The sequence below is a fragment of the Podarcis raffonei genome, chromosome 5, assembly GCF_027172205.1.
Source record: "Podarcis raffonei isolate rPodRaf1 chromosome 5, rPodRaf1.pri, whole genome shotgun sequence".
Lineage (NCBI taxonomy): Eukaryota > Metazoa > Chordata > Lepidosauria > Squamata > Lacertidae > Podarcis > Podarcis raffonei.
Window position 1 is genome coordinate 38,824,112 of NC_070606.1, and position 27,579 is coordinate 38,851,690.

A 27,579-nucleotide genomic window follows, 5' to 3' on the forward strand; every position below is an offset into this window, starting at 1 on the left:
TCCTTATTTGAGACTGTATATTTCTTTAAGGTGCTGCAAGACTTTTTGTTCTGGCTGCATGACTAGTTTTCTAAAGGCCTTACCCTTTTCATCATCTGATACAGCTTTCTCTGTGTGATCAAAATATTAATAACTATTTTTGCCTCTCCATGGATCTCTCGTCCTTAACCACAACCTGTAACAAACCGGGACAAACCTTGGCTACAAAATGTGGTTAAGAAGCAGATACCTTAACCATGATTTTGGTTGCACAATAGGCTAAGCCAGTGATTCTCAGACACCTTCTCCCTAAGGACCACTTGAAAATTGCTGAGGGTCTTGGTGAACCACTTCATGATTTTTCTCTGTGTTGCAGCAATTGCAATGTGCTGTCCTAGGTGCTGGATGATTTTTAATTCTACTGCTTCTTTAATTTCTTACATGTTGTATTTCATTGCATTACTGTTTGAATTCCACTGAACAAATGAAAAACAATGCAGTATATAAGAAATTAAAGAAATAATAAAAAATACAATTAAAAATCATTGTGAATATTTAATGCATTGGATATGTCACCTCTCATCTTCAACCACTTGAACGAAGCTTGTGGACCACTAAAATCAGGCGGGGTGGGGTGGGGGAATGGCCATGGAAAGCACACCAAGAGTCAAGTGATGGGAGGAAGCAGTGATGCTGAAGTTTAGAGCTGAAAAGGTGAAGTTGCTACAGCCTTCTGATTTAGCTGATTTTCCTTTTTCTTTTTAAGGAGTCTACAGTTACCACCTTCGATGTTATATCTATCAAGCAAGAAATCTAATAGCTTTGGATAAAGACAGCTTTTCAGGTACTTAGGATGGAGGTGGGGATCTATTAAATCCAAAGGACACATTTGTCTGCCAAAGCAAGTCCATTATTTTTTTTTTCTGCAGCAGTTAGATTGAAATGTTCAAGGCTTTGGGAGTTTCTCTTGATTTTTTTTCATGTCCGCTCCCCAATCCCATTTTTTCTCCCGTAACCCTCTGAAAACCTGTCTCTTCAAAGAATGTATTTAACACCTTTTCTTGTTAACGACCAAAAAAAGTTAAATGAAATTAGATCACTTGTTAAGAGGTCAGTGAGTATGGCCTCCATCTAACATTTTACATTGCTCTGAGCACTGGGTAATGACAATTTGTACAGGAAATGCTAATACCCATAATCAGGTACCTTCTTCAGAGACACTGATGGTTTAAAAGTCTTTCTAATAGGAGGCCTAGAGCTCTTTAATCATTCACCTCTGCTTCATAATAAGGCCATAAATAACTACGTTTTAGACTCATGTCAGATCTGTGTGTTCAGTTTGTGGGATGTACTGTTTAAGTTGCAGGTGGAATGACTCTCTTGTTCATGTGTCCTTGGGTGTTTTACCTTAGATACAAATGTATTAAAGAATGGTTACCATGCACAAGAATAATTTAAAATTGGATTGTCTATCATATCTACAGCTTGTCAGATCAACTTTTGTTTGCCAATTATAGAAGAAAGAGAGAATGGGAATGTAAAAGTCAGTCTTTTAAAATGGATCACTATACACATATCTGTTCTCCTGTGGTTTTTTAGATCCATATGCTCATGTTTCATTCCTTCACCGAAGCAAAACAACCGAAACCATCAAGTCAACATTGAACCCAACATGGGATCAAACTATCATATTTGATGAAATTGAAATCTATGGAGATCCCTACACGGTAGAACAAAACCCTCCTCATGTGGTTGTTGAACTCTTCGATAGTGACCAAGTGGTAGGTATCAGCTTTTTTCCAGATTTCCTCTTGATTATATAATGACAGCAGGTGATTACAAATTCACTATTTTGGATTCTTCCATTTTTGCAGGGCAAAGATGAGTTCCTTGGAAGAACCTCTTGTTGTCCTATGGTCAAGCTCAACCCAGATATTGACATCAGTCCGAAACTTCTCTGGTATCCAGTTATGAATGGGGGCAAGGCTTGTGGAGATGTGCTTTTAGCAGCTGAGCTTTTGCTGAGTGAAAAGGTAACAGAAAACAAATATATTGATTTCAGACTTAAAGCCACCGTGACGAGATGATTGTTCTGTATGACTCAGGCTTTATATACATGAAGAAACCCTTTTCTTTGTATCTTTGAGCAGGGTGGAACCAACCTTCCAATTCTTCCTTCAAAAAAAGCATCAAACCTTTACATGGTGCCACAAGGAATCAGACCCGTGGTTCAACGGACTGTTATTGAGGTATTGTTGTTGTTACTTGAAAATGGACAATGATGCACAGGGCCATGTGCTTAATAAGATTCACAGTAATTCATAGATACCTGCATGTATAAGGCCAGGTGCTAGTAGTAGTAGTAGTAGTAGTAGTAATAATAATAATAATAATAATAATAATAATAATAATAATAATTTATTATTTGTACCCCGCCCATCTGGCTGTGTTTCCCCAGCCACTCTGGGCGGCTTCCATAGAAACCAAAAATACACTAAAATATCACACATTAAAAACTTCCCTGAACAGGGCTGCCTTAAGAAGTCTTCTGAATGTCAGGTAGTTGTTTATCACTTTGACATCTGATGGGAGGGCGTTCCACAGGGCGGGAGAAGGCCCTCTGCATGGTTCCCTGTAACTTGGCCTCTCGCAATGAGGGAACCACCAGAAGGCCCTTGGCGCTGCACCTCAGCGTCCGGGCAGAACGATGGGGGTGGAGACACCAAGACATGCCAAAACATGAGATATTCATAAGGCTGTGTGGAAACAACAGGTGCTGTTTTGGATCAAGAAGCATTAAAGTGTTCAGAATGTTTTTGGGGATACGGCTTTATTTGTGCAAGCTTCTACCCCAGGTTGCCAGGTTGGCAGCAGATAAAAGTCTGTTCATGGTAAACTGTCACCAGATGTGTAACCAATGGAATACTTGAGAAGTGAGTTGGGAAGTTCCTTGTCCAAATGTAATCAGAGTCATGAACTTAGCTTTCGGTTAGCAAATGTCTCTCAGCCCTGCATATGTGATGTGGGTATGACAGTACCAGCTTATCTTACAGGGCTGCAATGAGATCCCATGAGTGATGGACACTGAGTGCTTACAAAAAGTGTTGCATAAATGCTGACATTTATACAATGTATTTGAATTAATAAACAATGTAGTCTTACCATTGTGGGTCCTCTACTTCCTTGAACCCAGCCCCAGCACACTGTTCATTATACAGATGGGAGGGGATGAGTTCTGTCCCCCATTTCCTTACATTGGCCAGGTGTGTATTCTATATGGTGGTCACAAGCAGACATGACAATATGCCATAAAGTATGGCTTGTTTAAGCACTGTATGCACCAAGCTCTGTGTAAGTGCATGCAGCTGAGAACATTCCCAGTGATATACAACTGTAACTTAACTCGTGGTTTAAATGAGTGACAAAACATGGAGATTTAATCATTGAACTGTTTTGAGGTGGTTCTCATGAGCGTTTCTCGGGTTTCTAAGTGTGCTCCCAGGTCTGATAAGGTTGGAGACCCAGGCAACAGAGCATGTTTTCCTTTAGCAACGTTGACGGTCTTTGCTTTGTTTTTTGTTTGAAACAGATCCTTGCCTGGGGACTGCGCAACATGAAAAGCTACCAAATGGCTTCTGTTACTTCCCCTAGTCTCATTATAGAGTGTGGAGGTGAAATGATAGAATCTGTTGTGATTAAAAACCTGAAGAAGACACCAAATTTTCCCGGATCTGTTCTCTGCATGACAGTGGTATGGTGCTGAATTCTCTTTTATTGAAGATCTGTAGCACACTTGTGGTGCTGGTAAAGGAGGAAATTTGAATTAGTATGCTCATATTAGAGCAATAGCAGTGGATATCGGGTAGCCTGAGGTGTTTTAGCACCTGAGGCTAAACAGCCTGCTGTCATCCCCGTGATGGGAGTGCAAATAACAACAACAACAACAACAACAACAACAACAACAACAACAACAACAACAACAACAACAAATAAATTATTTCTATCCCACCCATCTGGCCGGGCCTCCCTAGCCACTCTAGGCGGCCTCCAACAAAATATTAAAATACAGGAATGCTTCAAACATTAAAAGCTTCCCTTAACAGGGCTGCCTTCAGATGTCTTCTAAAAATCTGGTATTTGTTGTTCTCTTTGACTTTCGATAAGGAGTCTTCCCTGATGGACGGATAGGGGGGAGAGTCTTTCTGGATCCCCCCTCCTGCCTGCCAGTGAGCCTTTGAATCTGTTCCTTCAGGATAAGCTAGTGCAAAACCCCACCACACCACCAAGCGGGGAAGATCTTTCCCCACACACCCGGCAGCAAAGCTGGATGGCGGAACACATCCCCTCTTGCTGACTCAGGCTTTGCCGCCAGTCCCTCTCTGTCCCTAGAGGCCAGGGAAACCAGTGGCAAAGCTGGGTGGCAGAACGAGGTGACACATTTTTCAGGAGTGCCACCTGAGGCAAACGCATCACCCAGCCTCATGAAGGGAGGCAGCTCTGATTGAGTAAATGAACCCACCCTGGAAATTACCTTTGAGGTGATTTAAATATTTCTAGAGAGTCCTGTGTGCAGCAAAGCACTGTGTAAAGCCATTGTTGCATATGGATGGTCATGCTCAGTGGCACTGATGTTAGATGTGGATGTATATTTGCATGCCCATCCAGGGAAGGGCTGTGTAAGAGGGTGGGAAACTCACGTAGCACAGATAGCACATGCATGCCCGTGCATGTGCATTCATGCCTACTGCAAGAATGCTTCACTTTTTGCCCAGTGGATTTCCCATCCGTTCTTGATTACAACTCACAAACTGGCTGTTAGTTGCTCCCAAGCTGGATTCAAGGTTATACTACGGGTGTATAAAGCTCTCTCTTGTGGGTGCCTTCAAGTAAAAAAAAAAAGAAACTATTCCATTATCCAGTCCTGGAGCCCAACTGAAAGGGAAGCACTCAGGGGTAGAGTTTGAATGGAAATAAGTTTTGGATGTGAGGAAGCTTAGCATCCCCATCCATGCATCCCTTTTGTTCTTAAAGTTGGCCCACCCACATTCCTCTTTGGTACAGACCTACATACATTTAAGAGTTGCCAGAATCAGGGCAGGTTGTACAGCTCATTCGAAAGCAAAGGAATCCTGTGAGGTGTGTATTTGTTTTAAGTTAAGGAACTGAGTTCTGTTTTTTTGTTTTGAATTAGTCGCTGCCCAAAGAGGAATTGTACACGCCATCACTAGTTATTAAAGTGATAGACCACAGGCAATTTGGCCGTAAACCTATCGTGGGACAATGTACCATTGGGGCACTGGAGCGTTTTCGCTGTGATCCTTATGCGACGAAAGCCGACATTGCACCACAGATGAAAGGTAGAGCTCCCATAATAATGACATTTTTCTTATCGGATGTAGGTTTTGCAACAATCAACACAATTTGCAGGAAACATAGCAAACATGCAATCTCTTGAAGTAAATGTACACCGACTTTTCTGTAGCTTCCATTCGTTTGTGAAGGTTGTAGAGGTCAACTTTTCCCATGGATGTTAGACTGACTCAGCACGCCTGGCAGTACCACTTTTAAAGAACCAGTATTCACTAGGGATGCTTGAGGAAATCATTATTCATGAATTTTGATACAAATTGACTGTACCAATATCTTCTGGACCGGGGTGGGGACCTGAATGCAGTTTTCCTTTGGTTTTTATACTTCTTCAGATTTTGTGGTGCAGTTCTCTGCATGTTGGGTGATTCATTTAGAAATGGGTGCTTTGAGGGAATACATGTTTTGAGAGAAAATATGTATCTAAAGTTATTGTGTGGATTTTTTTAAAAAATGTAGATTAATGTGGAAACAGGACAGGATATACTTATGAATGAACACATGCAAAACTGTCACAGTCTTGATAAGTCCATCCTTAGTATTCACACATAATGATAGAAAGTTGAGAAAGTAGCAAGAATATTAGCAAATGATTTTGCAATGCCACCCTCGGTACTGCTGTGACCCAGTCCCACCTTTTTAATTGTTCTGCACACTGAGTTATGGAGTTAAAAGTTTTCAGCTCCCTGGTGGAAAGCAAACGGGTTGGCTCGAACCTAAGCCAGTTACATTCCCACTGAAATCAACAGGGCTGAAGTTAGTCATTACTATTTTTTTACATTAATTTCAGGGAGACCTACGTATGACTAACAGTTAGATCCAACCCATCTATCTTTATTGTGGCTTGTATCCAATAAAGTTGTCACAGTAAGGCAGTAGAACTTCTCCTCCCCCTCCCAGAACAGATTTTGGGGGGGAATTCCATTGTACAAATGGAATAACCTTGTTGGCTACATGGGCATAGCAACTGCCCCCCAATCAAGGAAATAAATAAAAATACTTAACTAACTGACCAATTGCGTTACAGATATCTTAGTTCTGCCCCCCCACCCCGCCCAACATAAAGCCTGACTTACTACCTGCTTTTTAGGCAAGATTTTCTCCCAAATTGGTGTACAATAAAATCCACACAAAAGTACAATATATTCAAGAATATTTTTGTGTGTACATGTTTTGTGTGTACATGAGCTCTAGGCAGCTGACAATTTGGTGCAGGCTCTAGACTTTTCTAGACAAAGAGAGATAGCAGGAGGAACTGGAAAAAATAAAGGCTAAAATTATGACTAAAGAAAAGTTTACAGGTGTGATTCCCCCCCCCCCATGAGTTGCTTATCATCATGGAATGTTTGATTTGCAGTTACTCTTCTGTCAGCTGCACCTCGGCGAGATGTGGTCATTGAAGTGGAAGACACGCAACCTTTACTAGCAGCGCAGGTAATTGCCTTAATTTGCAGGTTCAATTCTTTCCATTTTTGTGGTCAGTTCATTGGCTTTTTAGCCTACAACTTCAGCAGACACAAACCTAACCAGGCAAAGTGTCTGTAAAAGTTGGAGGGAGCTCTGGGAATACAATGTAGAAGTATATGTTATGGCATATACTTTGTTATTTCTCCAGTCTTACTATTTTATTGCTCTGTGGAAATGAAAATCTCTTACTTGTATATGTTCATGCTGGTTGTGAATTGTTTGCCAGCAGCTTTAGAACATATTTGCTGTTCAAAATTATTCAGTGAATAAATTGATGAATAATGTTTGAACTCTTATCCTGTTCACTGGCAATCCTTGAGGTTCAAAATCCGAAATATTAATTAGATTTGGTTGAATTTAGGGAGCCCAAATAGCATTTTCATGCAGGTGCTGTTAAGCAAAACACCTGTCAGTTGCATGGCCTACCTGTTATTTCCTCAATTACATGGCAAGATGAATGGCTCAATTAGAGGCATGTAGTGCACATTTGCATTTAGCAAGTTCAAAGTGATTTTGAACATCAATACGTACTCCTATATTATTTACTGTAAACTGAGTATTGCCAGTTAACTAATATGCAAGATTGTTCATCAATAGCAAATATGAGTCCAAATGCTAATACTTAATGCATTTTTTAGCTTGCGTGCTAACACATGATGAACATATTTGAAGTTCATTTAATACAAAAGCTTTAAAATTGTGATTTATCTGTTTCTGTGTAATTGCAGGTTGTTTAAAACCGTGTTTGTCTTGCTTTGAGAAGCCCCTTCTCCCTCGTTGACTGCCGTTTCATTTACTCTTTGATGTAGTATAGCTGCCCTTTAATTGTACCATATGGAGAGAGCCAATTAGATGAGCAAACATTGTGTTATTGTAAACAGAATGATAAAGTAAACCACAGAGGTCCATGTCCTTGCAGATAATAACATATGTTCGTTGTATCAGTCAGTCTTCCTGTTCGACTGTAATAATTAGAGGTCATCATTCACTAACCACTATCAAGAAAGATTGGGGAAAGGAAGGACTGTAGGGTTGTATACTGCCTGTGGCTTGTAATATTTTACTTGATAACTTCACATTTTACCTAGAGGTTGTAGGATTACACTTATGAATGAAAAGGAAGAAGTGGTATGCTCAGGTCCTGAAGAGATCAACGTAGCAAACTTTTTTAAAAAAATTAAAAAATCAATATATCAATAAAATATGGACTTCAATTATTTGAGATATTTTAAAGGTAAGACAAAATAAAGGCTTCTTGGGGAAGCAAACATTAAAAAAGAGTATGCCATTAACAGACTAGAATAACAGATGTAGAACTTTCCTAAACTACATTCCAATTTCTAGTGTTTAAGCGGTATGTCAACAGCACTCAGCAAAATGGCTTCTCCAACAACAGTGCATGTATGTATGAAGAAAACGCATGTGCACTTTCACCTGGGGCCGTAGGTGCTTTGGTTCACTGAACTTTCATTCCTCCTTTGAATCTTCTGCAGGGAGGTTTTGGAGAAAACCAAGTTTCAGGTTTTAAAGCAGAATGATTACTTAGAAAATAAATTTCCATTCACATTTGGACATTTGCAGAGCAGTATTTCCATTTGGAACTGGAAAGCTTGCATTCACATTAGCAATTCACGTAGGGTGTGGATTTGGATGTTGACGATAAGATGGAATCATATACAAATAAAACATAATAAAAATATTTTTAAAAAGTTAAGTTGGATATTGAAGGAAAATTCTTATCTTCACATGCAGTAGATCAGGGGTCAGCAACCCAAGGCCCATGGGGCTCCTCTATCCGGCCCATGGCGACCCCTGCTACCCCTGCCGCCCACTCTTACCGGCACGGTGCAGTGCGGCATGGCACAGCGCAGTGCGGGGAACAACTTCCGGGTTGATGGTGCCTGTGCGCATGAGCATCCTCCGACCTGCATGTGTGCCAGAAATAGCGTGTGCGCAGGCGCACAGGCGCTCCTCCGATCTGGAAGTGCTAGTGTGCACACACGCTCCGGCCCATCCTCTGACGGACAGAGCACGGACTGGCCCATCGTCCAGTAAGCTTGCCGACCCCTGCAGTAGATGATACTGATCTCTACCTGGATGTTTTCTCCAAAATCTCAAACGTAATTGGTTTTGGGGACACAATGAGTGTTCATGGGCTGTACTATAATCAGTGGCATTCACAGCTAGAGATTATAATTGTAGTTTGTTGTGGGAATTTGTTTTACAGACTTAAGGAATCATCAAGTTTATATTTTCAAAATATCAGGGCAGAAGTGGTGGTGGTAGCTGTACAAAGGGCAGCAAGAAAATAATGGTTCATTTTGCGTGTGTTTTCTCTCTCTTTCATTAGAATGCCAATTGAAATAATAATTTTCACAATACTTTCTCTCTGTTTCAAGCTCTAAAGGAGGGCTGGGGAATCTGGGAACCTCCAGATGTTACTGAACCTAAACTCCCATTGTCCCTCATCATTGGCCATGCTGGCTTGGGCTGATGGAAGTTGGAATCCAACAACATCTGGAGATGACAAGTTTTCTACTCCAGAAAAAAAAACAGTTTCTCTCTCCCCCCACCAATATAGAATAATTCATAGAACTGCAACTTTCAATAGCCGAATGGTCAGAGCTTTACCAGGTGCTGAGGGCACAATATTGTGTGGAAAGTGTTTATTGCACAAAGACTGGCTTTCACATCATGGTAAACTAATAAAATAAAACAGATATTAAGGATGCAACCCCAAAATATGTCCTGTCAAACTCACTGGAACTTACTTTTCAACAGACATGCAGAAGGTGGTTCTGTAAAGTGCTTAGATATTTATTTATTAACTTTCTCTCTTGACTACCCTCCCAAAGGAGCCCTGTGATAAAACAATGCAATTCAAAATAATAAGCCTATCTAAAGTGTGGATTTGGAATCACATGGCGTATGACCGCAATCTTCATAAAACTGAAAATAAAATGTAATTCTTATATAACACATCCTACTCACCTTTTAACAGTAACAGATCACCAGTGCAGTTTTAGTTACTTGGGAGATTCTGAACAAATGAATGAGTCCTGCCTGGAACTGCCAGGCTGATAATCAGGTTGAGCCGTTGTGGTAGTTCCATTAAATGCTTTATTTTCCAACTGTATCAAATTGCTACATTAATTTTCTGGAGTATCAAATTGTTGGATTAACAGGTCTGTTGGTTATGAAATGGACATACTACCCTAATAAATACTTGGTCAATATGCAGAGACACAAATAAAAAAATATATTGCCTGCACATTTAATATATTCATTAAACACCCACAATTTATTTTATTCAGTGTATAGAACCGGGGGGAAATATTGGTTGAATTTTAACTATTCTTCTTTGGTTTTTCCTTCCCCATCCCTTTGGATGTGTCCTCCTGCACAGCTCACAGAAAAGGTAATGAAATCTATCCTGATTTTGGTTATGTAAACTGTTCCCTTTGTACTTATTGAGAAGTCTCACCATGTTCTAAAATATGTGGTAATACAGCACATAATAACTTTACATTGTTAAAGTTAACCAGTCTCAACCTGGTCAGTGGCGGCTGTATGAGTTTAAATTTATTGAAGGAAGAATACAGTTGTACCTTGGTTTTCAAGCAGCCTAGTTCTCAAATGTTTTGGCTCCCAGAAGTGACTGTTCCAGTTTTCGAACGTTCTTTTGGAAGCCAAACATCCGCCGGGGCTTACACAGCTTCTGATTGACTGCAGGAACTTCCTGCAGCCAATTAGAAGATGTGCTCTGGTTTTCAAACGCTTTGGAAGTCGAACAAACTTCTGGAATGGATTCTGCTCAACTTCCAAGGTACAACTGTATTAATAAAAGGGTGCAGCTACATGCAGTTTTGCCCACCCATTTCCTCTGAAAAAGCAGCTTTGAAAGGAGGACCTATTGGAAGAAAAGTTCCCCATTCCTCGTTGTATTTATTTTAATGAACTATCCACAAGAGAACCACTGAAGCTCTGTTGAAATGAAGAGATATAACAAAGCAATAGCAATTAGCCAGATGCACCTTTGTCACTTCAGTTTTCTGCTCTGTATTTCGGACTAAATCTTTAGCTTCTTACATATTCTGCCTTTTATACGCAGTGCACTCCCTGTACAAGTTGCATGGCAAGCAGGTTGAGTGTCACCAGCGCCCAAATTTAGGGTCAGGGAACTGCAAATGTGCAGAGCTCCCGACACCTTGCCATAGATGTGCCAATGTGAATATTAACTACTGGAGGCCTTTCTGTGCCCCTCAGGTCACCCAGAGCCAAGTCTGCCAGTTGAGTGCACCTACTCTGAAGAGCCCTTGCTGGGATTGTGGGGGAAGAGGTCCTATGCCACGAAAAGGCATCTCATGGAAGAGGGTTTTCTGGCATATCCAATGTAATCTGGCAACATTCCAGAGGCTTTGAGGCTCTGTTAGATCTAGAGCCATTCTCTGCCTTGCAACTTTTTGCTACAGGAACCGTATGATCTGTGAATCTCTCTTGGCCCCATCATAGACTTTTTGGCCATTTAATCAGAATGTCTTCTGGTGAGGTCTACAGCACACATATCCAGCTTAAGGTGCCCCTTCCTCTGCTTGCTGTGATTGGTTAAGGCTTGGCCCCTGCTATACATGTGTGCTGCCTAGCTTCCACACCTAAGGACTAGATCTGAGGTGGGGAGCCTGTGGGGAACTTCCAGGTATTGCTGGACTTCTAAATCCCTTCAGGCCAAGTTAACATGGCCAGGGCTGGTGAAAGTTGTATTTCAGCAACATTTGGAGGGCCACAGGGTCCCCATCCATGGGCTAGAATAGATCATCCTGGAATTTCAGTTTGTTTTTACATACACCTATAATCTCCCATTTTTATATAGGAGGAAGAAATTGTCGACTGGTGGAGCAAGTTTTATGCTTCAATAGGAGATACTGAGAAATGTGGACAATATATTGCAAAGGGATACGATACGCTAAAGGTATTTGTTTTGAGTGCATTCTTGTTGTTGTTTAAAGATGTCGGCAACTTTAAAAATAAGCAGACTTTAGTTCAATGCACTGTTTTTGGTTGAACTTGCCACCCTCAATTTAAAAAAACTTGAGGTATATTGCTTTTTTATTTTTGTACAAGGGGTTGTGAAATAGGTCCCAGGGGGGAAACTCCAAAGTTACCTTGAAAGAGGCATATTCTCTTGCATGATCACTGCACATTTTGCATGAGTGCTATGGGAAAATGACAAGATCACGCCACCAAATAACAGATTGCTGCTTACTGTATTATTATCCCAGGCAATCTAAAGTTCTTTCACATGCACCATGAATTATATATATATACACACAGTCACTTTCTTTAAAACTTAGGGATGTTTTGCAAAGTTGTGCATTTATTGAAGTTTGCCACTTGTTTGTTTCTAATGCTTTTTTGTAATTTTACCTAACTTTTGTTTCAAGGTGTACAAGAGTGAACTGGAGAATGTACCCGATTTTAGGGGTTTAACAGATTTTTGTGATACTTTCAAGCTGCATCGGGGCAGGTCTGAAGAAAATGATGACCCTAGTGTTGTGGGAGAATTTAAGGTAAAACACGCACACCTTAAATTACATTATTAGGCAGAAAACCAAGCTTAAGTACGGTACTGTTCTGCGTAGTACTCCATTCCTAAGACAGAACAGATACGTAATAACCAAGTAAAAAAGGCTTGTTTTGGTTTGGACTTACCTTTTCATTTTTGTTTAACTTCATAGGGCTCTTTTAGGATCTACGCATTACCAGATGACCCTAATGTACCACCTCCTCCTCGGCAGTTCCGTGAACTTCCAGACAGTGGGCCTCAAGAGTGTATCATTCGGATTTATATAGTCCGAGGCTTAGAACTCCAGCCTAAGGATAACAATGGAATGGTGAGTTAACATTTCCAGATGAGCGTTAAGATTAGACCACTATTGTCTACAACAGGGACATCCGACTCCCAAGAGACTGCAATCTACTCACAGAATAAAAAACTAGCAGTGATCTACCCCTGAGGTGTTGAGTTGTTGAGCTTTTTTTAGGGAGGAAAGTCCCATTTTGGAGAGGAAAATGTCGCTCACCTAGGGAACAATCTTCCTCGCAGTGAAAACTCTGTCTTCTGTTCTAACGATCATGCGTGAATGGAGGAGGGGGAGGGGCCGGATGCTCTTATGCCACCACAAGGGAGCCCATAATCAACACCGGAACCTTATGATTGACCAGTTAGACATCCCTGGTCTGCAAGTTGTAGTACAGCTTTGGACCAGGATTCTGGTTTAGACCAGGATTCGGGTAATATTATTATTAATAGTAATAATTTTGCAGGAAGAAATAGGCAGATATATACAGTGGTACCTCGGAAGTCAAACGGAATCCGTTCCGGTTCATTACACTTCCAAAAATGTTCACAATAATAACAATAATAATTTATTATTTGTACTCCACCCATCTGGCTGGGTTTCCCCAGCCACTCTGGGTGGCTTCCAACAAAGATTAAAAATACATTAAAATGTCACACATTAAAAACTTCCCTAAACAGGGCTGCCTTCAGATGTCTTCTAAATGTCAGGTAGTTGTTTATCTCTTTGACATCTGATGGGAGGGTGTTCCACACGGCGGGCGCCACTACCGAGAAGGCCCTCTGCCTGGTTCCCTGTAGCTTTGCTTCTCACGGTGAGGGAACCGCCAGAAGGCCCTCGGCGCTGGACCCTAGTGTCCGGGCAGAACGATGGGGGTGGAGACGCTCCTTCAGGTATACAGGGCTGGAAACCAAGGTACAGCTTCCGATTGGCTGCAGAAAGCTTCTGAAGCCAATTAGAAGCCACAGAAGCCATGTCAGACATTCAGGTTCTGAAGAACGTTCGCAAACCAGAACACACACTCCTGGGTTTGCGGCATTCGGGAGCCAAAACGTTCGACTCACAAGGCATTTGGGATCCAAGGTAGGACTGTACAGAGCTATGAATACTGAAATGTTTTATAAAATAATACCATGACTGAGAATGCCAGACTTGGAATTGAGAATCTGGGCTGAAATTTTCAGGTGGACGTGGACTCCCCCAGGTGCTCCTAAGCAAGTCACTTCCCCATCTATATCTCTTAAAAAGCAGCATCTGTTACCTGCCTCACAGTGGTGTCACAGCAATAGATGAGATAAGGACTGTAATGACTGACATAGCAATTACCGTACTTGCAGGGACCAGTGCACCAAGGCATAAATGGAGTTCCTTGCTGGGAAGAGCTGGAGTGGTTCCCCAGCCTCTTAGGTGAAAGGGCCAGCTCTATCTGCACAAAAGGCTGCATGCCCAGAGCTGTTCTGTCTGCCAAATTTCCTTGGGAAATTTCCTTGTGTAGGAGCTCCATATATAGACATGGACCTTCGTAGAAAATGTGGCTTGTATTAATTATCAATCCTACAGTGCACATGAATTAACAATACCCTTGTTTCCAAACAGTGTGATCCTTATATTAAAATCACCTTGGGCAAAAAAGTGGTGGAAGACAGAGATCATTATATTCCCAACACTACCAATCCAATTTTTGGCAGGTAACTTTTAAGACTTCCTCCTTCTGTGTGATTAGAATGGCTCTAATCCTCTCATAGTTTAAAGAACAATTATGCCTTGTTATAGCCTTAATTTTGTTTCAATAAATCATTATTTCACCTTACTCTTACTTATAAAAAAAAAGTCAGGGGAATGGGGGAAAAGTGTGGCACGCTCTTCTTCTGGTTTTCTGTTATGGAAGGATCCTGAATTGGATTAGAACACAATGAGGGATGGACTATAACACTCACCTCAATTTACAGAAAAGGAAAATTCTCCCATTTAAAAATGCTTATATATTCTACTGATAGTACTAATATTCCAGTTAATAACCTGGAATTGTATACAATTTTTTTAAAGGGGTGGGGGATTTTGGAAGAAGGTAGAGGGCTTAATCCTTATGCTAATGATATGCTAATGTCCTCAGAATGTGATGAAATAAGATGTATTTATAATTTAGAAATAAGCATTTTTCTAGTACTCATTTGCTGTTTTTTTTTTCTATCAGCTAATTATCTTTATCAGTCCACAGGTCCATAGTGACCCTTGCAGGGAGTTTAACTAGTAATTCCAATTGCAGTGGCTTACTGGTTTATGAAAAATGCTGATCGTATTTGTTGTGAGTGTCACTAATGTTTTCAGGGTGGTTAGTTTTCTGAATTTCAAACATGCCAAATATTCCTGTGTTTAGAATGTACGAACTGAGTTGCTTCTTGCCTCAAGAGAAGGATCTGAAAATTTCTGTTTATGACTATGATATGCTGACTCGAGATGAAAAAGTTGGTGAAACCATCATTGATTTGGAAAACAGATTTCTCTCCCGCTTTGGATCTCAATGTGGAATACCACAGCAGTACTGTGTGTAAGTTGCTCACTGCTATAGCTATTAAAAACATGGAAAACCTAAGCCCATGATTAAATGTCTCCCTGCGAAAACGACGTTCCTTAGAAGCAGTTATCTTGGCTGGACTTAACGTCTCATATTTACTGCATTTTCACAGACTGCGATAGGATATGCTATGACTTTCCTGATTAAAGCATTGTCTGCACTGAACTTACCTCAGTTCAGAATCCTATATATATGCCAATGTGCCCCAGAAGCTCCTGCACATGTGAGCTTCTCAATGAGGCAGCTTCATAAGTAAAAAGGATTCTTATCCAAGACTGCTGCTTTCATTGCAGGAAATGGGAAGCCCTTGTGAGCAGTGCCAAATAATATTTTACAGCTTCAGTGTGTGTAAGAAATCAAGGGGGAAGCATCCTTCATGTGGGCACTTCATTTTCATTGCAACAAAAAATATAGCCTAGAAGTGTGTGTATGTTTGGCTTCATTCAGACATAACACTAAACCATGGTTTCAGGAATGAGCATAGCATCCACCCAGACTCATATACGGTACTTCATTCTTTTCCTCCAGCTTGGCTAGAAAAAAATTAGAAGCTCCGCTTCCATTTTAGATTAGCCACAGTTTAGTGTATCCTCCAAACCATAAAATGTGGTTAATCTTTGTCCAGGCTTGAAATAGGTGATTGGCAATGGAGGGAAAATCACTTGGGCTCAGAAGAAGGCTAAACTAGTTCTCATGGGCTCCAAAATAGCCTAGCATATTTTAGTTTCGCAAAACACCCTATTGTGGAGTCGAATTCCCGTCTTTTAAATTCAACATAATTCCATCCATTCATTCATCATATTGAGGAATATGGCAAAGTGTTACTAAGAAATGATGTGCCTGTATCCAAGAGACATGCTAAGAGACATTTCTCTTAATTCCTAAAAAAGCTCAGGTATCAATACATGGAGAGACCAACTGAAGCCAACACAACTCTTGCAAAATTTAGCCAGGGTCAAAGGCTATTCTCCCCCAGTCCTTTCTGAAAACGGGAGGAGGATTAGTTATGGAGGAAGAGAATACACTTTGGAAGAATTTGGTGAGTTTTCTCCTTGTTATTGAGTTTCGCTGATTTGTGTTTGTGCTGTCCCCACTGTGTTTTCCTTGAGCATTTATATTTATAAGAATATAGAATTGAAACTTCATTGTCAATTGTAGCCAGTAGTTTTGACGTGGAAAACCAGATCAGCATGTGGAACTGGGGCTTTCCAATTGTTCGCTATAGGAAAGTGAAAGAGATGCAATGCATGACTGAGTGGAATTTTGCCTTTCCATAGCTAGCAGTGAAAACCCTATATGCTCATAGATCTAGCAGGCTGTTCTTGGTCCACAATAAATCTATTGAATGATTGTATATATTTATACTTGCTAATTTCAGTATTTGGCTGTGAATGCCTACTGATTTACATTTTTCTTTCTTTACTTCAGAGGCCAACAAAAAACTGCATGAACACCTTGGGCCTGGTGAAGAACGGCTTGCCCTTTACATTCTCAGAACTCAGGGCTTGGTGCCTGAGCATGTAGAGACAAGAACTTTGTTCAGTACCTTCCAGCCAAACATCTCACAAGTACTATACATTTATATTTTATTTATTACTGCATTTATATCCCACTTTTCTTTCAAGGAGCTCATCTCTACATCAGTTACATCCACCAAGTCCCCTGGTGACTGGCTTGGCATCACATACCTGATGTAGATACAGTGCTTTTTTCTGGGAGGACGCAGGGGGACGCCTACCCCTAAACACTTTATGAATCTAAGTTTGGCCTCATTGAGGGGCAGTATTTCAATAGGAGTAGGAAAATGACAGTACCCCTAAACATTTTTTAGAAGAAAAAAAGTGCACTGTGTATCCACTGGGACCTCTAGCTGTATCAACCCCCCCCCCTCAAAAAAATACCACACACAATTAGAGCTGGATGAGGATTTTTCATCTTTATCATATTTTGTCATTTGGGGGCAGGGTGAGCTTCTGGTTTCCCCCCTGCATGTTAAGCATTGTTTGTTTGTTTGTTTGTTTGTTTGTTTGTTTGTTTGTTTGTTTTGTTTTGTTATTATATGAAGTGGTATGAGAAGCTGTTTCATGGGTCACTGCAGTATTCCGTTCTTGATGTTTTGGTAAAGACCTGTAATTTTTCACAGCACTTCAAGCGCTGTATTGACTGTGGCAAGGGCTTGGGCGTTCCAAGTGAAATTTCTGACATCTTCACCTTGAAACAACAGGAAACCCAGCAATGCCATGTCATAAATTACTTTTGAAAGGTCTCATGTGTTTCAACCATGTGTTGCCATGTGACATGGTAGGCAGGTGTAAGAGTGGAGAATCAAGCCCAAGGTCTAACTGTGCATATGCAATAAGCTGCATGGTTCTTTGGATTCAGGGCATGATATCAAATTGGAATATTGATAATGTCATATAACAGGGTTTTTTTTTAAAAAAAAAAGACCTGACACGATTGCCTTACTTGATACAGGGGAAGCTTCAGATGTGGGTGGATGTTTTCCCCAAAAGCATGGGTCCACCCGGCCCTCCTTTCAACATCACTCCTCGCAAGGCTAAGAAGTAAGTAAATAAGGATTACGGTAGGTGGCATGCTTTTTTGGAACTTCCATGTTGACTCTTTAACTGCAGTGATGATTATGAGCACAGCGTTTGCATTTACTTCATATTCTGTTCCAGTCCTTTCCACTGCTAGAATACAAATGTGTTCTTTATACTCCACAACAGGGATATCCAACCAAGTGCCTTCCAAATGTTGTGGACTACAAGTTTAACCATTCCTTTTTTAAAAATATTTTTTATTAGTAATTTCAACATAACATATTATCAAAAAGCATATCATCCTTAAATCCCCCCTATTTTTTCCCTCCCCCCTCACCAAAACATAACCCACCCTCCCCTTCTCCCCCCCCCGGACTTCCCTCAGCTCCTCTCTCTGGTTTACCAACATATGTTATTTTCTGCATGTTACAAAACTGTACAGATCCTTAATTTATCTATCTAAATATTATCAATAAAAAGTTTGTGAATGTTTATTCAAAACCTGCCAAGGAGTCCTGTTCATTTTGTTGTTTCTTTAAATACTGACACACAAATTACATGACAATGATAACTGTGACTTTAAAGATGAATGGGAACCCTTTACAAGTTTAACCATTCCTGACCACTGGCCATGCTGGGTGGTGATGATGGGAACTGTAGTCCAAAACATCAGGAACGAACCATATTGGCTCCCTCTGATCTGCTGGATATAAACCTAAGAGCAAATCCTGTATTCCAGGTATGAGCTGCGGGTAATTGTGTGGAACACAAAGGATGTCATCCTGGATGAAAAAAGCATCACAGGGGAAGAAATGAGTGATATCTATGTGAAAGGGTAAGAGACCCATATCCCAGATCTTGTTAATGATGAACACAACTGTAAGATCAATTTAAAGGTCTGGTTCTCATTAAGAGTACCACTGCATTGAGCTTTGACTGCAGAAGTTTCCAGGTTCAATCCCCAGCAGCTCAAGGAGGGGAAAACCCGTGTCTGGAAGCATGAAGAGCCACTTCCTGTCAGAGCAGACAGAGCTGGGCTAGATGGACTTGGTACAAGGCAGCTGCCTATGATGTCATTACTGGAAGAAGGAATGAATGAAAGGCTGGAACGTTGTCCTCAAGCACCAAAATGTCTTGAGCTGGCCCTGTCAAATGACTTCTTTGTTATCTTGGGTGTAGGAAGTTTAATGGGGACATTGGGACCGATTACTGGCAATATGGCAGAACTGGCCACATTACACTGAGATTAGTGGAGCTATTTGGGATGAAATCAGACAGTAGAGTGCCAGGGTCTTTGTTTCAGTTCTGGTGTTTTGCAACGTAAACATTACCGCACCGAAGCTGCAGTGAAGTGTTGCTGCATTGTGCAAAGCCATCAGTCCTATTCACTGTGCACAGCTAAATGTCATTGTTTCTGACTTTCAGATGGATGCCTGGCCATGAAGAAAATAAGCAGAAAACAGATGTGCATTACAGGTCCCTAGACGGGGAAGGGAACTTCAACTGGAGATTTATTTTTCCTTTTGAGTATTTTCCAGCTGAGCAGCTCTGTACAGTTTCAAAAAAGGTGATTCTTCTCTGATTATGCTAATAATAAAAATTAAGCTTGGCCATTCACAGCCAAAAGCCTTGCACCAGGACACTGAGTTGTGTGTAGATTTTCCCCGAAGCTTTAAAAATAAATAAAAACGACACAGCGAACTGCAGCCTCCACAGCCACATGTTTTGGTAGATCTTTTTGGGATGGAAGAAAAGTTCTTTCCCCTCCTTTGTTTTTTTCTGCTCAGATTTGCTGTTCCCCTGCACAGATGCTTTTCCATCCATAGAGAAAAAGACACAGGTGGAAAAGCAGCAGAGTGTAAGAACATGATTTTGGGAAGGAAATGACCAGAGTAGAAAGGGTTAAGAAGCCCTTCCCACTTACTGTTCTTCCACTGAAACTTTCAGCCTCCCACATCTGCTTTTCATATATTAAAAAAAACAGCCTTAATACTGGAAGAACTATTACAGGTGTCTGTAATGTCATATCTAGAGTAGCCCATAGGTAGGTCAGATTGTGGCCTTTACCAAATTCACACATTCAAGAAAATATTTGTCACTCCTTGCCACCTGAATATTTTAAAATGCAAATATTTTGTTATGAACCTTGCTTTGCATATCCCTGAGATAGTTTTCTTTCCACTATGTCTGATAATGAGTTCTAAGATACAAAAAATAAACCCCAGAACCTCCAGAAACCTCCAGAACTACAAATCTGCATAATATAAAAGTGTTTCATTGTGTGAAAATTTCAGGTAGGGTTCTTTAAAATAAAAAAGCAACTATTTTGACAGTTCAGATGCAAGGAAACCAATTACTTGTCTGCTGTGAGTGCAGCATCAAAAGTTTTCACCAGCTTAGGCAAGCAGAGGACCTTCTAATGAATTGCTTTTGAATGTGATCCTTTTTGGCCAGCAGACCAAATCTCTATCTCATTCCACCTCTGCTGGTCAACTTTGACAGGTGCGTGGAGCCATTCACTGTCAGTCATGATGATGTCAGGTGTCTGACTCATCAAAATTGACCTGCAGAGGTGGGGGGAGGGACATATTAAGCAGCAAATGAGCACTGAGCAGGATTTTACTCTTTGCTCATTAGCTGATGTTGAGCGTGCTGCTGTGGCTGCATAGTGCTCTTCCTTGTAGGAAACGGTGAGTGTGGCCAATGCAGAATTTAACTCTGTTCATCATCTGAGATCACCTGCCCAAACATTAGCTGATTGAAAGGTAGATGTGGTTTGGGGAATTGGGTCCCTCAGTGGGCCAAAAGGTTGCCCAACCCAGCTTTAGGCACACGCTTATTTCCTGTAGTCACAACTCCCTATTTGTGGAAATGCTGCTGACAGAGAGATGGAATTAGGCGCAGTGGGAGGCAGGTTGGGGCACCGCTACAGGCATGAAAATTACAATTTCTTTCTACTGGTTTTGTTCTCCTTAGGAACACTTTTGGAGCCTTGACAATACAGAATTCAGAATTCCACCCAAGCTGCTTATTCAAATATGGGACAATGATAAGTTTTCCTTGGATGACTATCTTGGTATGCCCTTTGAAGTATAATATGGGTTGGTTGGGTGGGGAGTTTTGCAAAGGGGGAGATTTTTGTCAAGTTTTCATTTGGAGAGAAACGAAGTGTGTGACCAGATTTCCCACCCACCCACCCTTCTGTCTTTTCCTATAGGTTTTGTTGAACTTGATTTGCACAATGCAATTGTGCCAGCAAAGTCTCCAGAAAAGTGCTCTTTGGACATGATTCCAGAATACAAGCCAACTAACACTCTCAAGACCCCTAAGATTGCTTCACTCTTTGAACAGAAATCCATGAGAGGATGGTGGCCATGCTATGCAGAAAAAGATGGCTCCCGTGTTTTGGCTGTACGTCCCCGTTAATATGCATAAATAATTACATCATTAGTTGCCAGGGTTTCATTTTGCCTCTAAATCTCTTATAACTCCCTTCCCCTCCAGCACTTCTCCGCCTTCCTTAAATATCATGAGCAAAATATCATAATATCATAATATCAGCCTTCCTCAGACTGGTGACCTGCAGATGTTGTGTCCATCATCAGAGCTGGGGCTAATGAGAGCTATTGTCAAAAACATATGGAGGGCACCAGGTTGGAAGAGACTGGAATAACTTACCATTAACCTGCCCCAGATGTGCACAACAAGATCCAGTGATTGCAGCCAGGACCAATTGACATGAATAGCTTATCTCCCATTGATTTTAATGCATTCATAATATTTTCTGATTCAAGAGCTGTGATCTATATCTCCATGCATGCTGCCCCCCCCCCAATTTTATATGGCTTGAAAATATATTATAATTAGTGTTTTGTGGCATATAAACCCAAGGATTCTACACACACAAATTTCCAGTTTTGTTTCTTAAAACTTAATGGGAAGCATTAAGAACCAAGCCCATCCTGTGTAATTTCTCTTCTTCATCTGTAATGCCTGACACTGGAGGTCTGTTTTACTTTCATTGTGAAATCCTTGATGGTATTTTCATTTATTTGAAGGGTAAAGTTGAGATGACTCTGGAAGTTCTTGGTGAAAAAGACATTGATGAACGGCCAGCTGGTAAAGGCAGAGATGAACCTAATATGAACCCCAAATTAGAGCAACCAAAGTAAGATACTTTGCTATATTTGAATTCAATATTCTTTAACCTTGAGTATCCAGATGTTGTTGGACTATGATTCCCAGCATCCCTGATTGGCTATGCTGGCTGTGGATGATGGAAGTTGTGGAGATGGGAAATGAATGAATGCTATGCCAAATCTAGACATCTGAAGCACGCTTATACCACTTTAAAAGTCATGGCTTCCCCCAAGAATCCTGGGAGCTACAGTTTGTTAATGGTGTTGAAAGTTAGGAGACCTCTCACAGAACTACAATTTCCAGCACTCTTAACAAACTACAATTCATGGGGGAAGCCACGGCTGTTAAAAGTGATATAAGAGTGCTTTAAATGTATTGTGTGGGTGTGACCTTAATCAGGCTTAATGTAAACCCATTGAAATAAATGATTTTATTCTAAGTATGACCAAGTCAGGATCCAACAGTGTTCTCAAGAAATAACAGACTGTAATATGAATTAAACAAATCAACTATTTTAAAACATTTAGCATCAACAATATACTGGATGCTTTATAGAATCTATCCATGATATATAGGCCCTCTCTGCAGCACATAATCAAAATTCTGAACTATCTGGTCTTTAGTTTTATAAATATGAGACATTATATGCTAGGCTTTACTAAGTTTCCAGATAATTTAACTTTTATACCTAAGCAGCAAATATCATGTGTCTGTTTTCATTTAAACCCCACTTGACTGATTTGCCAGTAAGGAGTCATGTAAAAGCCCAATGCAACATGTAGGTAATAGTAATGTGATTTCATTAATAAAAATTGTCAATGAAACTTGGCATTCAGATTTCATATTGGGATTCGGCTCCCTAGTTCTTGAATTGTTTGAACCTTCTCAGAGCAGAGTAGGCAATGGAAGTCATGGAGGAACCATTACAACTGTGTGACATCAGAGCACAGCTGGTAGTGGCATCAAGAGAGGTAAAGGCCAGGCAAACACTGCAAGAAAATGAAAAGGATGAGGGACAGAAAACTACCATGTAAGATTTATAAGCAAGGTTGGCCCAACTACAGGGCTGGCAAAATTCCAAAGGCACCATGCAGCTAGAAAAATGCTGAATGGGAGAAACCCAGTTTCCTTTCCCCAACTCAATATTTGGAATAGCAGGCTCAGCTCCATAGAAGTGAATAGATTGAAGACTCTCACCTGAAGACTCCTACCCTGCATACAAGAAGATAAAGGCAGTAGAAATGTGAATTTACAGCAAATTGGCTCAAACTGGTCTTATTTTAAAACATCTGCCTTTTGTCTTTGTATGAGATGCTCTAAGCATGATCAACTATAATGGGGTAGCCAAGGTGATACCCTCCAGATATTGCTGGACTACAATTCCCATGATCCCTGACTATTGCTGGCAGGGGTTGATGGGAACTGTAGTCCAAGTTGTTCAGAGGCTACCAGGTTGGCAATCGTTGTCTTACACAAAATCGAGAACACAGCTCATTAGCAATAAATATGCTAGTTACTTGGTATCCTAGTTCCTTGCTAAGGTAACCAACTTTTTTTTGTTGTTGTTCCAAAATATAGCCGACCAGATACATCTTTCCTTTGGTTCACAAATCCATGCAAGACAATGAAGTTCATTGTGTGGCGCAGATTTAAGTGGGTTTTCATTGGCATCCTCCTCCTCCTGATTGTGCTCTTGTTTGTAGCAATTCTACTGTACTCACTGCCGGTAAGCATTTAAAAATGTGTAATAGTGTTTTTTGCTTGTGACATTGCGTCTGTTATAGGTTTAAATTCAGGATACAAGCCTGATGCTCCTGTCCAGGGAGCAGTGCATGAATTACCATCATTGGAAAGGGGAGGAAATAAATTGCCTGTCATTTCCCTTAAGGGTATTTTATATCTTTGGAGGGTTTATCTCTGAAGATAACTTGGAACAAGATGTAATGCAGATGTAGCAGCTAGCTCCTTTGTTGACCGAGGCCACTAGCCGAGTTACTCCAGTTCTCAAAGCTCTGCCAATACATTTCCCAGCCAAATCCAAATTTTACAGATGATGCATCTGGGGAGGATGATCCTTAGCATCCCAGCATTAGAATGGTACATTTTCCTGGGAAACAAGGGCAGATATGAATGGTGGCGCCCTAATTTTGGAATTCCCTCCCCCTTGAAATCTAGTTGGTGCCTAAACTGCTGATCTTTAGATGCCAGGCTGTCCTGTCCAGGTCTTTGACAATAGCTTCACTGCCATTTGAAATGGGTTCAATTGCTATTTTGATTGTATTGTTGTGATTTTTTTTAATTGATAATGTGGTTTTATGAATTTTATTGTTACCTGCCCAGAGATCTGTGGGTGTGGGACAGGATATAAAGAGCCTAAATTAAATTAAAAGTATGTTGAACTGAGTTTTAGCTACTCACTCTTCAACTAAAATAAGTGTGTGTTTAAATTCAGAATGCACTTTGATCACTTTTCCTTCTCTTTTTTTGTAGAACTACCTGTCAATGAAGATTGTGAATCCATTTTCATCTGGTTAAGGAATACCCTTTTCTATAAAATGTTACATTCCAGTAAGGTTTTGAAACCTCCGCCTTTGGACCCAACATAACCACCTGATAATCCTATACATATCTACTCAAAAACAAGCCCCCCTGAATTCAGTGGGACTTACTCCCTGGATAGGATCGCTGCATAAATCAAGCTGCTTGTGTTTTTAACCAGGAAGAGGGTCATTTCTAAGAATTGAACTGTTATGTATGATGTATTGGGTGGTGCCAACTGTAAAATACTATGCTACAGTTCAGCGTTTTGACTACAACAGTTCATTTTCTCGTTATGTTATCATCTGTTTTAAAAATTACTTTCCAAAAACATTATTCCAGAAAGCTTTCTCTTTCTCTCTCCTTTTTAAAGATGCACTCTATTTAAAGTATTTTTTTTATCATGAGCACTTTGAAATCCTGCCTCTTGATTTATGGAAAAAGCAGGCACTACTTACATTTTTAGAAATAAAAAAAACCAAAAACCAGTGCAATAAAAATTGTTCACCAGCTGTGTGAACCTCATGTTTTTAAAAAGGTCATATTTACAGCAACAAGCTTCTATTCTCTGTGGTTCAACTTTATGAGCAAAACGATGAAATAAAGCAATATAAACTCGTGATTTATCATTGTGATTATTATAGTTACTTCTAATTTCAATTACGTGTTCACAACAGCAAAAATTGGATGTCAAGACGGTGGTAGTATCATAATTACAGTCCTGTGCAGTTGGATACCCATAATCCCACTGAAATCAATGAATGGGGTGAGTGAGGATTAACTATATAGGACATGGGTTGGCAAACTAAGGCCCGGGGGCTGGATCCGGCCCAATAGCCTTCTGGATCCGGCCCACGGTCAGTCCGGGAATCGCTGCGTGGATCAGTGTGGGGATTCTGATTGTTCGGGCCGCACCATTTACCCCCCCCCCCACACACACACACCGTGGCGGCGCCTCCTGGCTTCTCCGCGCCCTGCCTAGAGGAGGAAGGGGGCTGGGCTTTGTTGAGCCATGGTTGGCTGAACACCATTTTAAGCAGCGCCTCTCCAAAGCCACCCCTTTCGTGCCACTCATCATCCCTCCACTGCCACCACCGCCAGCCCCTGGCACTCGCAAGGCACAGGTAAGCAGCCACCGGGGCTCGTCTGGTGCTGTGGAGAAGGAAGGGGAAAGTCGGTGGGGAGAGATTTCCCCCCCCCAAAAAAAATAGTCCAGCCCCTCACAAGGTCTGAGGGACAGTGGACCGGCCCCTTGCGAAAAAAGTTTGCTGACCCCTGATATAGGATTGACTGCTACAGCAAGCCAGGAGGTTGAGGGTACACTATCCAATCACCTTGGCTTCCCATTATATTTGTACCTGGGAATGTGCTTTGTTGCTCCCTAAGGAACCACAACCGCTAGCCAGTTACCGTATTTTTCTGTGTATAACACACACACACGCACACACCCGTGTATAAGACGCTCCTTTTGGGGGGACTCCAAATTAAGAAAATGGAGGGATACACTATCCGTGCATAAGACAACCTCCAAATTTTAACATAACTTTTTAAGATAAAACCTAGTCTTATGCGCGGAAAAGTACAGTAAGTGTATATAGCATTGCTGCCTTAAACATCCTGCAAGTCCATCCTGCCCTCTCTGTAACTTACATGTGTGAATGAGCCATCACAGACAGAACTTTCATGCCCACCAATATCTAGCACAATCTTTTAAAACAGAGCAAGTCCACACACGCAGCTGAGAGGAATCAAATCTTGTATAACCAAGATGGTGTATATGTGCACATGTGAACCAGCCCCCCTCTTTTGACATTGCCCAATTCATCCTCAGATGTCACTAACGAAATAAAGAAAAGGCTTTAGTTACAATACAATAGGCACCCCTATTGTAGGGCACCCTAAACTGTAGTTTTAACATATGTTTATATGTGAAGTGTGGTTATGAGCAAACATTTAGGATTCTGCAATTTGGCTTTATTTCCTGTTGGAGGCCAGCTTGCCCTGTCACTACCAATAAGAATATGGCAGCTATAGATGTTACGAGGTTCTCTCTGCCATTGGTATGAGTCATGACAGGGCAGACCTTGCGTCTGTGTAAAAAGATGTGTAGATTTCAGTCGGTTTGCACCTTTTTGTGGGTAAATGATAATCAGCTAAATTTTTCTGAGGTAAGCTGGTGGGTATAATTTCAGGAAATCATTTCCATAATGCGGAGTGTTATGTGCCAGCGTGGAACGGTTGTGCTGTCAAGATATAATAGCCTTTTATTTGGGACTGGAAAGAACCGACTTGAGAGGCATGACCTAAACGTGACAGCTCAGAGCTGGAACTAATCACAATCCACATGGATTGTCACTTCAGTATTGAAATTGTAATACTCTGGCAGCAACCAGCAACTTGTGTCAATGCAAGTTTGATCACTCCTGATTTAAGGCCTTTCAGTCAGTGACACAAATTTAACAGGGGATGGAAAACACAGAAGAGTTGCTTTTCATCCAAAGGCTAAAATACTATTAAAGAGAGATTTGGTCAACGCCATTCTGGGGGAAACAATAATGAAAATGGAACCTGAGCAATCCTTCACACTTGGAGTGTGAGGGTGACAAGAAGTTATTTTTTTTGAACTGGCAATGCATCAGCCGCTCACAGCCCTAAAACCATTGAGCAGATCTTTTCAATATGTAACAACTGCTCATCAAAGCCTACAGCAAAAATGCCTACGACTTGCTCAAACACTTTTAAAAGCACCGTGCTTTGTAAGAGTACCCTGCCTTAAGGGAGCTATCCCTACGAAGCTTTTCCTGTTGCCTCAGTCATGAAAATGTGTTGCAGGAGAAAGGCTATTTGGCTAAAACAGCTATAGCATCATAAACTTATGATAACCAAAAGCTGGAACTTAAGGTGTTAGAGTTACCCCATAGTCTGTGTTTTATGGTTAGCATGATGTCTGCAGTTGGCAAGCAGTGGAACGCTGGGTGACTGAAGGAACCTGAGGCCTAGGAATATCAACTGGTAAGTGAAAAAGAGGAAGAAGACAGTTGCTGGCCACTGACAGGGAACTGAAGAAAAGGAAGAAGGAGAGAAGGCAGAGAGATCCATACCATACATTTAA

At 41.0% G+C, this 27,579-nt stretch overlaps 1 protein-coding gene across 3 annotated transcripts in view; it reads left to right on the forward strand.

The window, feature by feature from the left end:
* Positions 1-25,089, forward strand: part of MYOF (myoferlin) — a 76,731-nt gene extending 51,642 nt beyond the window's left edge. For all 3 annotated transcript variants that reach the window (XM_053388730.1, XM_053388731.1, XM_053388732.1), the window contains 23 exons: positions 746-823; positions 1,579-1,760; positions 1,854-2,012; positions 2,130-2,228; positions 3,569-3,730; positions 5,171-5,336; positions 6,704-6,780; positions 10,220-10,231; positions 11,684-11,782; positions 12,255-12,380; positions 12,549-12,704; positions 14,268-14,359; positions 15,049-15,219; positions 16,137-16,285; positions 16,675-16,814; positions 17,722-17,810; positions 18,529-18,624; positions 19,215-19,356; positions 20,766-20,865; positions 21,007-21,200; positions 21,848-21,957; positions 23,508-23,655; positions 24,420-25,089. In XM_053388730.1, the coding sequence (XP_053244705.1) occupies positions 746-823; positions 1,579-1,760; positions 1,854-2,012; positions 2,130-2,228; positions 3,569-3,730; positions 5,171-5,336; positions 6,704-6,780; positions 10,220-10,231; positions 11,684-11,782; positions 12,255-12,380; positions 12,549-12,704; positions 14,268-14,359; positions 15,049-15,219; positions 16,137-16,285; positions 16,675-16,814; positions 17,722-17,810; positions 18,529-18,624; positions 19,215-19,356; positions 20,766-20,865; positions 21,007-21,200; positions 21,848-21,957; positions 23,508-23,655; positions 24,420-24,464 (2,792 nt within the window). In that variant the 3' untranslated portion in view covers positions 24,465-25,089. The remainder of the gene's footprint in view (positions 1-745; positions 824-1,578; positions 1,761-1,853; positions 2,013-2,129; positions 2,229-3,568; positions 3,731-5,170; positions 5,337-6,703; positions 6,781-10,219; positions 10,232-11,683; positions 11,783-12,254; positions 12,381-12,548; positions 12,705-14,267; positions 14,360-15,048; positions 15,220-16,136; positions 16,286-16,674; positions 16,815-17,721; positions 17,811-18,528; positions 18,625-19,214; positions 19,357-20,765; positions 20,866-21,006; positions 21,201-21,847; positions 21,958-23,507; positions 23,656-24,419) is intronic.
* The last annotated feature ends 2,490 nt before the right edge of the window (positions 25,090-27,579 follow it).